This window comes from Lampetra planeri, chromosome 6 (genome assembly GCF_965212315.1).
Source record: "Lampetra planeri chromosome 6, kcLamPlan1.2.h2, whole genome shotgun sequence".
NCBI lineage: Eukaryota > Metazoa > Chordata > Hyperoartia > Petromyzontiformes > Petromyzontidae > Lampetra > Lampetra planeri.
The window spans coordinates 7198122-7213987 of record NC_136112.1 but is presented as its reverse complement, the minus strand read 5'-3'; the positions used below and the strand labels follow the sequence as shown (position 1 = coordinate 7213987).

Here is a 15866-nt window from a genome sequence, read left to right as displayed (position 1 = left end):
AAGCAAATAAATAGCATAACATTGAGAAAAATGAAATCGTTTCTAACATATAAATAACACTCAAGCATCAATTGTGATTCAAAGCTATGAGCAAGTACATTTAATCAATGCCTAAACATGCATCTAGGAGCAAAATTACCATTAACAAAACCAAAGCCAAACAATGTTACGGTATTGTCTAACCTTGAGGTCACTGTTGTTGTTATTATTGTTGTTGTTATTGTTGTTGTTGCTGTTACTGCTGCTGGTATTGGGAGCGGCATCATCCTGGGTGTTGTTCACGTCCACCTCTTGACTATTGCGCTTGTCGGTGGACGCGCTCGTTGCATCCGAGACGCTAAGCCGAGTTCCGGTGGAACGTATGGCAGGGCCCGGCTCCTCGCTTCGGGACATCAGTCTCTCCCGGCCTTTATTCTCCTGGGAGAGCTCTACATTTATGACAAGCAAAAAAAAAGACCAGAGCAGCACAGTTTTCAACATCAGCCTTACACCATAGTGGCCAATGTGTGTATTATAGCAGTATCCAATATCCAGGCTGGTGAAGTATCAAGCAAGTAACACCTAAACTTAAACAATTTTTTTTATTGCACCAGCTAAGGCCCACAGAGCTATATAGCGGTGTTTTAGAAACAGCATGGCCACAAATGATAGCTCGACAAAGTGGCTTATCATGTGGAAATGTATAGCAGTCTATGCTAAACACTTGTTTCTAAATGTGGAGGGAAAAACCGGAGGACCTGGAGAAAAATCCACACGACCAGGGGCAGCACATGCAAACTCCAAATATACAGGCGTGAGGGTCGGGTTCAAAACCACGATCTCCTGCATACCAGGCAAGGTAGTTAACATCTCGCCACCACGGCTCCCCTGCATTGTGGGTATAAAGCAAGGGGCATGGCCTTATAAATAAAGTTCTATCATGATATGCAGGTAGAAGCAATTGTCAATCCATTGCTGGATAAAGGCCTCCCAACTCCTGGCGGGTCAAATGGGATTTTGGCCATATTTGACGATGCTGGTCATCGCAGGTGAGGAGTGAAGAACTAGAATGGATTGTTTGCACTGCTCTCTACTGCCCACAATGCCATACATTTTGCACATGGTGGTCACCCATCAAAGCAATATCCACGAGGCTGCATTCCGCTTAGCTTCTGAGACGATAAGGCCTTGCGTATTTCTGGCGATTTTGTGATCGCCTCTATTACAATAACGGCCACTATAAGGTCTGTTGTATTAATTAAAATTGCACGCTGTGAACAATTGTCAAGTATTCAATGTAATGACATACATGTGGCATATTACTGCTTAAACTTCACGTATCGTTAACGCTCACAATTTAAAAATGATCATAATTTAACGTAGTTAAAAAAAATATAGTTACCTTTGAATTTCTCCATGGCGCTGAAGAAGTCGATCTTGTCCTCGGTGCTCGTCGTCAAGCACGTCTGCGGAGGCGACTCTGGCAAGGGGGCCGCCGCCGCATGTCCAGCGGCGGACGTTGACGCCGCGGGGGGTCCAGGCTGCTTCTGCGCGGCGGAGGACACCACCTCCTCAGCGGCTCTCCCACTGCCTCTCTGAGGCACCGCCGCCGCCGCCGCCGCCACCACGGTCAAGCCTTCTTGATGGCTCGTCGATGTCACCTCTGCGTTCACAGTCGTGGCGTGATCCCCCGTTTCATTTGTGAACTCTGTTGGGCCGCCACCAATGGGCGGGGGCGACGGTTCGGGCTGGGGATGCTGGTGGCCGGCGACGGCAACCTCTTGCTCCTCGTCGGGGCTCTTAGGCCACACTGCAAGGCCGCTCCCCGTGGGCCACGCCATGGCGGTGGCTGCTGCACAGCTGGAGGTGCTCGACAGGCAGAACAATTGGGGATCGTCCAGGCACGTGCGGTTGTTGCCTGAACACGCAAAAAAACAAACGTGACAACCAAATTGCAATACACATGTTCGGTTCTAGATTTGAAGCTTTCGTGACTGCAAGGATTCATATTCTTAGGTTTTTTCGGTAAAGTCACGTAGGTAAAAAATTTAAATTAATAAAAGTAAAATAGAATAAAAATCACGACGTTTCGGAGGCAACACAAGCTTCCGTCTTCAGGTGGAACCGTCACAGCACGATAGCTGTACCGAAAAAAACCTAAGAATACACATGTTCAGTGTATGTCAGCATTTGACTTCTGTTTTGATTTGCAATAATCATTTGACAATGTGTGTTTGTAGGCGTGTATGTGTGTTGTTCTACAGCGCAAAAACGCAATTCAATGTGTTGCTATATATGCAAAGTAAGAAAGTGGACACTGATACGCGACTTTATATTATTTTCACAATCCCTGTGCGATTTCACAATTAGTATCAAAAATAGGCCAGCATTAGTTGAGTTGTACTACTTTTCAAATGCGGCACCTTAAATCTTGTTTAATAGCCACACATTGAGCCTGCTTTGTGTTTAGTTTGTTGTCCGTTCCCCCCCCCCGCACCTCCGATTATCACGGTTGGCTACGTACGGTGCGAAAGAAGTTCAAAGCACGTACAAACATTGCACATTTCCTTATGCCAACACTATAAAACGATGGGGGGGGGGGGGGGGAAATCCCCTACGTAAAAGCCGAGTTGCTGACAATGCAACGGTAAAAACCCTCACCATCTCCTCCTCGGGTGATGCCAGTCATTCCCGTGTCCCCCAGCTCGAACGGGTAGAACGTGCTCTCCTTTGTGAACGAGCGCGAGCGAGTGGTTTGAACCTCGTGCGATGGGGACAGCTCCTCTGGGCCGCGGTGTCCGAGAGCGCCCGTTCCCCCAGCCTGCAAAGCGATGGCGATGTTCGATTGCATTAACAAATTGGTTGTGACAAGTACGCAAGTAATAACGCACACAAACGCAGCATTGCAATAAAACTTTTTCACGCGAAGCCGCGTAAAAAAGTAATTTGCTGCCACTGTAAATTTAAGGGTAATTCGCTATAATTTATTCCCCCAAAAAGGGATAAATGCTAGGGCATATAAATAAACTTCCATTCTTATGTTCATGATACTCGCATTGAATTGTGCGTGAGAATCGATCGCTTTCGATCCGTGTACATTGCATTAAAAAAACTGCGCGTAAAACTTCGCGTGTACAGAAAATAACATGGATTCATTTGAAATGAGACAATGAACAATATAAACTACCTAGAAATGCAGAATGAGTAATTTAACGTGTTATAAAATTGAAATGAGTAAATATTAAAAGCTAATAAAATATTAACAGAAAAATATATTGTTAAAAAGCCACACAGTAAAAAAAAACAGCACTTGCTTGGTGACACTAAAGCAAAATGACACGGGTTGTAATCGGACAAATTGCCCCTCGTAAAACGTGTCTATGTAGGTGAGGTCTGCGGACCATGGGAGGAGAGTCGTGGTCTGCGTACCATGTGGTGCTTGGATCCTTGCAAGCCGCCAGAAGGCTTGATGAGACGCTCGCTCAAGTTGCTATCCGAGTGCGAGCGCCATAGCTTATTGTGTCTTTGTTTACTGCAAAGTAAAAAACAACATAAAAACAACTCAACATCCCATCCGCACGTCATCTCTTCGGAGCTTATAATTGCACGCTCAATTAATGTATGTATGTATGTTGAACTTCTTTCGCACTGTACATAGTCAACTGTGATCATTGGAGGTGCGGGGGAAGGACAACAAACTGAACACAAAAAGCAGTTCTAAAGAAATTAGTTTTCAATTTTGATTTAAAAGTGCATAGCTCCAGTGGATTCCTAATATCGGAAGAGCATTGTTAAATGGTTAGCCAAAAGCTGCTGCGAGGATGACCAGAGTTTGCAGGATGGTTACCGAATGCGTATAAATGCAGCCTTTACATTTGTTATAAGAAATGTTTCCTTTAAATGTACCTAGTTTGTTTTATGGCATTGTAAAAATTTTTTTCTAGATTCTGACTTTAATGAGAATTTATTTCCCTGAAAACATGGCTGTCCCCAGATTTTGCTGAACACGTACAAATGTCACTCAACAACCGCGTGACTGCATTGCATATGAAAGCAAAGCTCATATGACCGAGAATATAGTAAAAAATCCTAATGCTATAACAAAGCAATAAAAAAGACGATGGCAACTCAGCCCACCGAGACATCGCTAATTGTTTTAAAGGTTTTCCCACCCTATCAGACAAGCATGTATGCACAAACGCACGCACAGACGCGTACACATGGCGCAAGAACTCGCACCCAGACGCTCGTGTTCTAACACACAAGTGCTAATCTTGCTGGTATGCAGCATGACTTCTCCTTTCTAAACACGAAGGTACCCCCCCCCACCACCACCATTGCCAGTCTTTCCCAAAAGATACACAGATCTCGGTAATGGTATTGCTTCGCTGTCTGAAATAATCCATCAACATCGCTGGAGAAGTTATGTAATGTGGAGTGTACGTGGCCAGACAGGCAGATTGGCACATTTCCTAAGTGTAGCTATAAGTAGTCTCATGGTTGCCTTAAAAATTGTATTTAATCAAGTGTTGGAAGGGTAAAATAAATGGCAGGCGCAACAACAAATTGTTGCTCGTGGCGTTTCGAGGAACGTGTTCCAATTAAAACAGCATTTCAACGACAATAATAAACAAGCCAGCAGGCCACACGCAGATTCTCAGCTGTCAGCGTGTTACTTAATACCAACGGAACAAGAACACTAACCTAAATACACTCAGTTGAACAAAGATGAAACCACAGTTACATCTCTTTATCTAGTCTGTTCGAACTTGTTGCTTAATTAATTCACAGCTTTTTGTCAAGCCCACTGCTCGCTGAAGGCCTCCCCATAGTCACGGGGGTTGTTTTGACCATACTTCACCGCAATGATGAAGAGGTGTGGGGGTGGCCAGCACCAGTTCTGATGTCACTCACAGCTGAACGTTAGCCGTGGCCAGAAATCAGTTAAGGTTACCAGGTTCAGTGCAGTGCGTTAACCACTGCACAAACACTCCCCCCGCTATTCTAAGGGATTAAATGTATTTTAATTATCTAACCACAGAAATGTAATTCAATTCATTATTTAAGAAGGAATTTAAAAGTGTATAATTAAGTCCTGTCAGACACTATATCTCTGAGAAAATCGAGGAGGTAATGTTATACCCAGTACGGCCAGTGTAAACATCATCATATGACACCGATGTAAAACGAGAATATGTCCCCAAGACTAATGTGCAAGACAAACGTTCCTGGAATAAAAAGTTAAAATTGAGACTGCACAACAGTCGAGTGATATTATTTGTACTTAAAACATATAGTTGAGAAAAGAAAACAAGGAAAAGCTGTATACCAGAATCCATTTACAGTATACATGTTTATATCATAATGGGCAACAATCCATTACGATCGCAAATCATGTCCACAGCATAATGACATGGCGATGGGCAAGAGATGCTTTTAGCACGAATGTGTATTTTAAATGACTGTTTACATATCTGCCATTTCGATTTAAAGCTTTCGTGACTGCAGGGATTACTATTCTTGGTTCTTTTCGGTAAAGTCACGTGGAAGGGAATAAAAAAAACTATATTTTTTATTTTGATTTAAAGCTTTCGTGACTGCAGGGATTCATCTTCTTGGTTCTTTCGGTAAAGTCACGTAGGAGGGAAATAATAAAATAATAAAAAATACAAATAAAACATAATAAAATACAATTCTCAGAGAATTCTCAGAGAATTGTATTTTATTATGTTTTATTTTTATTATTTCCCTTCTACGTGACTTTACCGAAAGAACCAAGCACATATCTGCCATTCTTTATCCACTGCTGGATGAAGACCTCCCTACATCGTACGTGAGATAATCCTCAAAGCTCCATCTCCTCGACAGTTGGCCTCTCGGGCAGTTCCCTCCACTGGCTGCCGTTCTCCGTCACCACTCCTGCCCATTGGCCATGAAAGCATTGGACGTGTGCGCTCCTTCCAACACCCAATTACTTTTCTCAACAGTCATTATGACGTTTCTGATTTGCGTTTGTTCTTTGATCCACATTATTGCCCTGTCTCTCACGCAATTCCCAGCATCCTTCTCTCCGTGCTCGTTTGTGTAATTTTTCAGATTTTTGTTCCATTTCGTTTATGATACGTGGCATAGCTAGCAGTATTGAATACTGAAAAATTGTTCTTCCATAAGAAGTCCAGTATGCTCCTTTTTCATGACCGTATAAAATCCTTCAAAAGTACTTCAACCTGCCCTCATTCGACTCTTTCGTTCATCACTATTATCCCGGTTCACCTTCACACATTAATGTAGATATACGCACTCCGTTGGAGCCTCAAGTTGCCTGCACCCTTCTGTTACGAAAATGTATTTTGCTTGTATTCATCTTGACTGCCACTTTGCATACGTATTTGTTAAGTTATTCAAAAATGCCTGTAATTTTGTACTATTTGGTCGTTATAATGACTATGTCAGAGATTCCGAAATGATAAAACACTTTCACCATTTGATTCAAAGTTGGTAGCCTCATTTGTATGCTTTCAATTCTCCAATACAGTTTTTGGAAAAAAGCTTCGAGGCTCTTAAAATAGCCTTGGCGAGAGAGTATATCCCTGCCTGACCCTTCTTCTGATTTGTAGTTTGTTGTTTTATATAGTACCGTCGTGGATTTATAGTTTGATAATCTATATAAATTGTTTTTAACCTTCATTTGCAAGAGCTTTGATTAATAAAAAAATTAACTTTTTGTGCGATGTTATGATTCATTAAAACATCATTTTGACAAGTCAACATCGTTGGTGTCGATGTTTATTTTTGAAACCCCATGGACAAATACTAATATTTACTAAATATTTGTCCAAGTTTGAACATCACATTAAGGTCACATATGCACTGGAAAGTTCATTATTTCATAACCAATGCTCAGCCATAAGAGTAAACACTTAACCAAAATATAGACTGCCATGCCTGACTAAAAATACACACTCACATGACTGTTTCCATGGCGTACTCTTTTTTTTGAAGCAGATAAAATGTGGGCACATGACAAGCCTTGAATACTTAACACTGAATATCATATTGTGGTTGCTGAAAACACTTGCGTGCTAATACGATCTTGGCAGGTGGAACAATCAGCAATTCACTTAATGGTTGTATCCTTTTGGTACACACCAACATCTACCTTTCAAATCTGGTGTCACAACTTGAGACACATCACAGCCACTCACGTACCATTTCTAATTCAACAACTTGGTAGCGAGTTGCTAGTAAAATGCAATACATATACTTTGATATTCTGAAATACCTATGGTCCTTTCACATTATCACACTTGAACAAAACCGGGTCTGTACTCGTAAATGCCAATTCACTTTGCATAGATGTGAATCTTAACCGCATCTTCATTACGGGATGTATGTTTAGACCGATACGATTCACGGCAATGGTTCTTTTCAGCACTGAGTTTTTTGCAGCCCCTGACAATGCCCCTGACAATCCAATCGTGGTCTTCATGGTGAGGCCACATGGAGAGGGAACATTATATTGTTTGACTTGCATCCCACTGGGATTTTTGCACACAGTGTTGGTGTACGGTGCTTTTCTGCAATATTTTGCTGTCTTTTCTTGGATTTTCTGTTTGAACATAGTCACTTTAGGATATTTTCATGTTCATGTTTTTGTTTTTTTGTTTGTTGCGGTTGCACCCGATTCAAGAGCCGAATGGCTCACAGGGCTACACCTAATAAATGAAACTTGAAACAGTGTGGGCCCCCCCCCCACCTGGAGGATCACACTCGCGCAGCAATGGTTCTGCTACCCACCTGGCATCGAGGATGCCCTGGTACTCCTCCAGTTGTCGCATGAAGCTCGCGTTGGGCTTTGCAACGTTGCGCTTCTCTTTGACAAAGTTGAACGCCTTGTCCAGACTCCAGCCGTACTCCTTCATGGCATAGGCGATGACGGTGGAAGCGGAGCGACTCACTCCCATCTTGCAGTGCACCAGGCACTTGGAGCCGCTCTTTCTGTTTGTGCGGAAAAATGTAGACACGCGCACACACACATACAGATATATATATATATGACCTGACACAGCAGGAATCATGGTCATGATCGTAATAATAGTGAGTAAAAGCAAGAGATTTCTCTCCACACACACACAACATTTATGGTGTGAGCAAAGACATAGGGCAGTGCAAATGGATTATAAAAAGGATTTGATCATTTAACTGCTACCCCCCCTTGTTAAATATCCTTTTTTAGGGTTAATGATTACAACCCATGTAATGTGTTAAATATCCTTCCAAATAGTGTTTGTATACCAAGTTATAGCAGTGAACATTTGCCAACTACACTGCCATATAAACAGCAGACTAGATTTACACATACACGATTCCTCCCTATTCGTGATGTGTACAAAGTTGGCAAAAAACAGAATCGTTCTTCACAACAACATGCATGCCAGACAACTCACTTGGCCTTTGAAATGAACTTGAATGTGTCGTTCCAGTAAGCCAAAAGGTCGGTAGCCTCTTCATCGTACACTCGGATATTGTGATACACGAAGAGACCAGGGAAGAAATTATCAATCTCCCGAGTAACGTTCAGGATGTATCCCACCCTGTAACACAACAAGAATGCACTCATTTTGGATCGCAATCAAGAAACCATTAAACAAACAATTTGACTACGTCAACAAACACACCAAAAATGGGCCACGCACAACATTCATTACACAACATGTAATATGTCGCATTCAATTTAGAACACAATGGAAGCATTAACATTTAGCGCTGCTAGACAATGGACAACTTAAAAAAAAACTGAGCAGAGCTTACCCTCGACTTTGCAGCTCTTCCAAATTGGATGCATTCCACTCTGAGCCCTGCAAGAAACAGCACAAAACCCAATCAATGTCTTTATGCTTCGATTTAAAGCTTTCGTGACTGCAGGGATTCATCTTCTTGGTTCTTTCGGTAAAGTCACGTAGAAGGGAAGCAATAAAATAATAAAAATAAAACATAATTCAATAATTCTCACGATGTTTCGGCCACAACGCAAGCAGCCGTCCTCAGGTGAAGACAAGGTCTGTCGGGGAGACAGCGTCTGAATGAATTCCCCCGACAGACCTGGTCTTCACCTGAGGACGGCTGCTTGCGTTGTGGCCGAAACGTCGTGAGAATTATTTTATTATGTTTTATTTTTATTATTTTGTTACTTACCTTCTACGTGACTTTACCAAAAGAACCAAGAAAATGTCTTTATGCTTCAGTGCACAAGATTCCTGGCTTCCAAATGCTACATGTGGCAACTGTTGTTTTGCCATGCAAGAACCAACACTTCTCTTTGTTTCGCGTGTAAGAATCTAAAATGTTAAACCAGCCCCCAAGTGTGCTAGCAGTGTTTGAGCCTTAGATCTTGAGCTGCACATTATAGATGCTGTTGTGTATTGTTTTATTTGACAGATGTGTAGAGTAAGTGAAACTGAACATGTGCCGAGAAAAGAGTCATATTTTACAAAGATTCAAGTTTATTAATTAGTAAGGCAGTGAAACATTCTAATTGTATAAAGTTGAATAGACGAAACAAATCATTTTAAGACGATGCTATTTGTGATCATTTTGGCATTATAGTAGATATTCAATTGAACATACTTTTAAGCCCTTTGTCAATTCACTGCTGATTTAATGGATGCCACAACATGTCCATTCTCTCAATAGCCAACTAGGAAACTTGTTGAACTGGACAAATTTTACACTTATAAAACAATGTTGACACTGCAGTAACGCAGTGGTTATTGCAAACTGCACTTTGAACCCGATTACCTGAGTTTGATTCCCGGCCATGGCTAACACAATCTGCACTAACCAGCATGGTGAAGTGTGGATATTAATTTTTGTATTTCTTAAACACTGAGATGCATTTTAACATCACAAGCAAATCATCAGGTATGGGTTTATAACCGCCATTATGACTGACATGCACTTAATGAGCGAGAGAGAAATCGTTTTACATAAGGCCCACTCACACGTCAGGACACAAGGCATACCAGATAGACGTGGTCAAAGATTTCCGATGCACCGTCCATTTGTCCCAGAATCACAATCATCTCATTGTCAATGAATTCACGGTATTCTTTCAGGTTGCAATTCATCAGCATCTCCAACTCTGTGCGGATCTGGAATATGAAATTGAAAGAAAAAAAGATGAAAATATGGTAACCTTTAACGTAATTTTTTTTTTTATCAGGCTCTACAAAATAGTGTACTGTTAATTAATTTTGTATGGCGAAGCTACTGATCACCTTTATTCCACCATTAATACAGTAAACTGGCATCTCAATATCCCAATATGTCAATATTTTAAAAGCTTTAATTCATTGTAAGTAATGGATTCTGGTTAAGTATATGCATGACGATTTATTAAAACCAATGCAGATAAAAAGCTAAAAACATACGAGAGCGAGTAGGAAACATACATACAGTATATGAACCTCATGGCGGGACCCCGGGGTCCCATAAGCCCCCGGCTCTCGCATAAATTGCGTTGCGATGTCATTTTATGTCTGCTGAAGGCGAACGATACGGCAATCTATTCCTCTCGACGAGCTCTACACGATGCGCTAATCAAAGTTTAAAAGTTTTGTTTCTTCTGCGCATTCGTCCTCGCTGCTGCGCTTGGACGACACAACGACAGAACGATCCGCGCCAGGTGGGTCGCGGCGTTTATGTGCGCCGGGGGATGGAGTCGCCAAAAATAAATTACGATGTTGACATCCGTTTATTCGGGACCCCGGCTGTCCCGCCATAAGGTTCGTATACAGTTTTAAAACTTGGAATTGAGCTCGGAAATAACTCCACTCGCCTCCTTGGATGTAATGTTCTCCAGATCTTTCTGCATCATTATTTCTCTCAGCTTTGTTCGGAGCAGCTTCTCTGTTCTTTCCCGCTCTGTGGGTCTGTGACACCATAAACATTACATTGTGGGGCTTTGCGAGTTTACATTCACTCACATATGGACACCATCAGCCTCATGGGCAACCACAAAAGTTAATCATTAACAATGTGACATATGCAAGTCTAGAAATCTGGCTAGTACTTTTACTATAGCTATTGTTTGAACGTCTTGTTAGGATTCTATCAATGAGGTTCTAACTTTAAGATGAAAAGTGCAATTCTACACTGGTCAACATAGGATAAGTGCCACATAATTCCTCCCTTGCACGCAATCAAAGTACCAGTTGCTCTGAAGTACATTTCTCATGGGTGTGATAGTCATCTAAAGATTAACTGTGTGCGTACTGTCTGAACTTACTGGTCAGTGAAAAGTACAGGAGAATCGGAGCGCATGGACTGCAGATCATGCATGGCGTTCCATTCATACACGCAGCTCTGCTCAGAGTTGATTCGACTTTCATAATAACCAACCCATGTAAGGAACAGACTCCCAGGGTAATAGTTATTTATCCGTGCCATCTCACATGTCTTGTGCAAACACTGGAGTGCGGACCTAAAAGACGTACACAACACAGAACGTTATTTTATTTTAGCATCGTCGAAAATCACATCAGTGCAGTCGACTTATTGAAATAATGATCACAAACCTGGCTAAAAAGTACACAAATAAAATCGATACTCGTGCAATTTATATAAATTAAACTTACTTATAAAACCAATAAAAAACATAAGAATAAAAAACTAACTTACCACATGGCTTGCACGGAGACAGGCTTGAATATATGTGTCCGATTCACTGTTGTTACACTGAAGCCACTGCAGAACAGAATGAGAAAACAAATATTACAAACCAACTACCGTGAAAACAAGCAAGCTGTAACAAGATTCCCAGCCACTCCACCGTGTTGTAAAAGGCCACAATGTGACATCACTTCCATCATGCAGCCCCCGTGAGCAGCACGACGTATAAAGTGCTGCCAACCTGTAAGCAATTATCCACCTGTATATTTCATAACACTACAAAAAACATAATGGCTACAAGTTCTGGCCATGCGCACTGCTTTAAGTAAAACAAGTGTCATTATCGACCACACGATTATAAAATAACAGGACCCTGCGGGGTGGGCTGGTAGGAATAATACTAATACCGGTACAGGGATATCGACCGGGTATAGAGGAGTTAAAAAGAAAATGATTTGTGCATGGGGGGTGAGCGATGACGTCCACACCCCCCTCCCCACTGACTCGCGCGCCCACAGAGCAAGGATTGCAACAGGCGATGTCATTGGCTGCGCCGGATGCGACGGCCATCTTGTTTAGTTCATTTAGTTCACGGATCGCAGGGGGAGCGGGCGGCCATCTTGTCGGACAGACGGACAGTCGGACGGACGGACACATTAATCTATTGGTGGTCTGGTCCACTTCGTTCCTACCAGTATAACTGCGCAGTTGTCAAACAAAGAGGAGACGTACCCATCGCCATCGAGGTGAATTTTTGTGTCGCTCCATAGCGGTAAAACCAAACCAATCGTACACGTGTTGCTGGGTGAGAGAGAGAAAGAACAAAACAATCAATAAACCTGTGATTGTTTTCATTCAGAACAATATTTCAAAGCAATTGAGCCATTGCATCTCTTGTAAAGCAGCAACATCTCATGCACAATATTGATGAAGAAAATTATAGCCCCTTTTTAAGCCAAAGTGAAAACATTTATTTCAGACATACTTATCTTTAAGCCAGAAAATAAGTATTTTTAAAAGATAAATTAGGTTCTACAAGATGACACTATTGTGCCAATAGTAGGGGATAATTAAATCCGATTTAAAACTGTTTAATTTAATAGTACTTGACAAGCTGAATAACAAAAACATCGCATGATTTGTTTACTTGACGTACAATTTTTAACAGCCAACGCATTCAACTAATATCTGTCACATTTTCCTCCCCAAGACTCTGCATCATGCCATTCCTCTCCACGGGCTTAGGATACACGTGACCCAACTTTGAACCGTTACAGGGACAGTCGGAAAGAATTCAAAACACACGCAGCAACATTGGCAAGCCTAGAGTTTTGGATGCTGGTACCTTTCGCGGCTAGGGAAATCCATGCCAAGCACAATGCTCTCCTCCGTGTCCTGTCTTCCGTTGGTATAAACCACCACCATGTAGCGCGTCCGTTGGGGATAGCCACTCTCCAGCCGCACTGCCTACAAGGATAGGGAAATAGCAAGAACAACCTATGCAACCACAGCATGGGGAAATGTATGGAAAGTGCTGTAACAGGAACCCACTGCAATGGACACATTAACTGACAAAGTGGCAGGGTTTTCTGGAAGGGCATTCATTCAATGTTACATGACACATGTTACCCACGTAACATGGGCTTTATCTTGACATTGCTGTGGTAGACTCACCATGCTACCCAGTCTCCAGTGTGTCTTCACCAGTTAAGCATCTACGCTTGGCATCATCTGCCAACCTTGTGTGCCTTTACTTTCAAACGTGTTGAATACATGGGCGCACATTTATTCACGCCGACGCCAAAGAAAATTGTTATGATCACTTCGGCAAACGGGGCGTAACAAAACAAACTTATCTGAAAGCTACGTCTCAAGTGATGGATGGCATGTCTTCCTCTATTTTGTTTCATGAACAAAAAATAAACAAGCCAAATACCTCGCCAGTATGTGTTTTTGTTTCCTGTAACTAGCATGATTTCAAAACACAGTGCTGTACGAGTGAAATACAACCCGGGTGATGTAGCTCATCAATGCTGGTGTTGAGATTTTGTTGAAAGATGTCTCCCTCACCACAAAGCAGAATGCATTGCATCATGCGGAGTTGTGTGCTGATAAGGGATCAACTGGCTCCGGGTGGCGTCACTAAGAATCTCTGTCTACGTGAGAATGTCAGTGTACATTGCCCAAGTGCTTAACGCACAGCAACATGTATGCTGGCGCTTATGCACCAAACCATTTTTTAAGCACTCTGACCAGCACCAAGTACCGATTAATTTTCTGTAATATAATTAGCTATCAATGTCTTCCGTGCTGACCGAATGTGCTATGCTTTGAACAATATCTACATTCCAGAGATGGCAGTATTTATTCAAATCTGTGACTGTATGAGCAGCAATATAGTAGCAATTGGAATATCTTTCAGCCGGGAGCCTCCTGAATAATAGTCCGGAGAATCAGTGAGGCTTTCGTGGGTAGACCAAGCATAATAATAATAAAAGCTCCTGTACATATTGAATTACTCATCATAGTACAGGTTTCCGATATTGCAAAACATTAAATGTGTGCGTTGTGCAATAAGTCAATCTGCCTTCGTAAAAAAAAGATGAATCATCGTGTAAAGGTTAACCATAATAATTTTACACTCGTGTGGATTGGTAGTGCAGTGGCATACAAACTGTGCTATGAGCCCAACAACCTAAGTTTCATTCCTGGCCAGAGCTAACATCAGTGGTGATGAGATATATGAACCGGCCAACAACCCTGCCCCCCACACACCTCAACAACCATCTACTTTATCAACCTGCACTGAACCGGCGAGAGGTATGGTCAAAAAACCCCCATGACCGGCTTGTTATGGGGCAGGCTTTCATATCGTACTAAGGACGTGTCCATATGTGCGTCTTTACAAGGGGGTACAGGGAAATACATTGGGCGTATAACAGAGGTCGCAACCGGGTACCCGATACCCGTACCCTACCCGATACCCGGCTACCCGTACCCGGCCGGGTACGGGTAGCCGTTTGCGACCCTGGTGCGGCCGGGTACGGGTAGGCCGTGAGTCACTGGTGAGTAACCTTTTGTCACTCATTTTGGGTAGGGTACGGGTAGAGAACGGGTACCCGTACCCGGCCGGGTACGGGTACGGGTACCCATTTGCGACCCTGGCGTGGCCGGGTACGGGTAAGAAATCAAAACCCGTTTGCGACCTCTGGCGTATAATGTTACCTTCAAAACCGAGGCCTACTATGGCTCACAATTAGAGGAACAGACTGCAGAAGTTTTGATAATTATTGGATGTGTTTTCTTCTTAAAAGTAGAAAGGTTAGACAACCTGATAATAATTAACAAAAGGTACATTTTGTCAATACAGTATTTATCATGCCTACAAGCATTAATAAAAGTGAGAATGCCACATTGCTATTCCCATATCCTGAGTGACTGATGTCACCTGGATGTGTGAAAAGCGTTTAAAATAAAATACATAAATAATAAACAGGAATAACAATACGAGAGAAACACAAGCCAGATGTTTATGTTCACAACAGCGGTGTAGCATTTCACGCAGTAGTAACTGAGATAGTACATTCAGAACTGCATATTAAAAAAAAACAGTGATACCCCCGGTTTACGTGGTGGATGACGACGTATACCGAAACGACATAAATCAGAGTAATTTATAGGGTAGGAGGAGGCGACTGATACGAGAAAGGATGGATGGATACTGTCAGCAACATAAGTGTGATTTGCGGCGACGCAAATCGGAAAGAAGTATTAATAAAGTGTCAACGTACTGTATTTGCAAAACGACGTAAAATGGGGAGACGTAAATCGGGGTATTACTGTACCGATTACATTCAGATTAAAGCCGATGTGATCTGTGTTCTTACAAGTTTGATGTTATCCTCTGCCCGAAGGATGTTGAGCATGGCCTGCAGATGTTGCTGCAGATCACCTGAAAAAGAAAAGCGGGTTGAAAAGCCATTGGCAACAAAGCGTTTCTGTCCGGTCATCTCTGCTACTGAGTAGGGCAGTGAAAACGGGACACACTTAGAGGACTAACCATAGAAACAAAACGGGGTATCTACAATCCAATAATCATTTAACATGCTTCAGTTTTCAGTTTCATTGATTAGGTATAACCCTGTGAGCCATGCGGCTCTGGACTTGGGTGCAACCGCAACAAAAACATGAAACATCTTAAAGTGACTACACGCAAC

General features: G+C 42.3%; 1 protein-coding gene across 7 annotated transcripts in view; it reads right to left on the bottom strand.

The window, feature by feature from the left end:
- LOC144719469 (protein phosphatase Slingshot homolog 2-like) overlaps nucleotides 1-15866 on the bottom strand; it is a 61818-nt gene that overhangs the window by 4120 nt on the left and 41832 nt on the right. For all 7 annotated transcript variants that reach the window (XM_078595413.1, XM_078595410.1, XM_078595409.1 and 4 more), the window contains 14 exons: nucleotides 15537-15601; nucleotides 12995-13116; nucleotides 12382-12450; nucleotides 11659-11724; nucleotides 11267-11461; nucleotides 10817-10910; nucleotides 10002-10130; nucleotides 8791-8837; nucleotides 8427-8573; nucleotides 7777-7977; nucleotides 3409-3511; nucleotides 2641-2800; nucleotides 1382-1897; nucleotides 184-428 (listed from right to left, as the gene is read on the bottom strand). In XM_078595413.1, coding sequence (XP_078451539.1) covers nucleotides 184-428; nucleotides 1382-1897; nucleotides 2641-2800; nucleotides 3409-3511; nucleotides 7777-7977; nucleotides 8427-8573; nucleotides 8791-8837; nucleotides 10002-10130; nucleotides 10817-10910; nucleotides 11267-11461; nucleotides 11659-11724; nucleotides 12382-12450; nucleotides 12995-13116; nucleotides 15537-15601 — 2159 coding nt within the window. The remainder of the gene's footprint in view (nucleotides 1-183; nucleotides 429-1381; nucleotides 1898-2640; nucleotides 2801-3408; nucleotides 3512-7776; nucleotides 7978-8426; nucleotides 8574-8790; nucleotides 8838-10001; nucleotides 10131-10816; nucleotides 10911-11266; nucleotides 11462-11658; nucleotides 11725-12381; nucleotides 12451-12994; nucleotides 13117-15536; nucleotides 15602-15866) is intronic.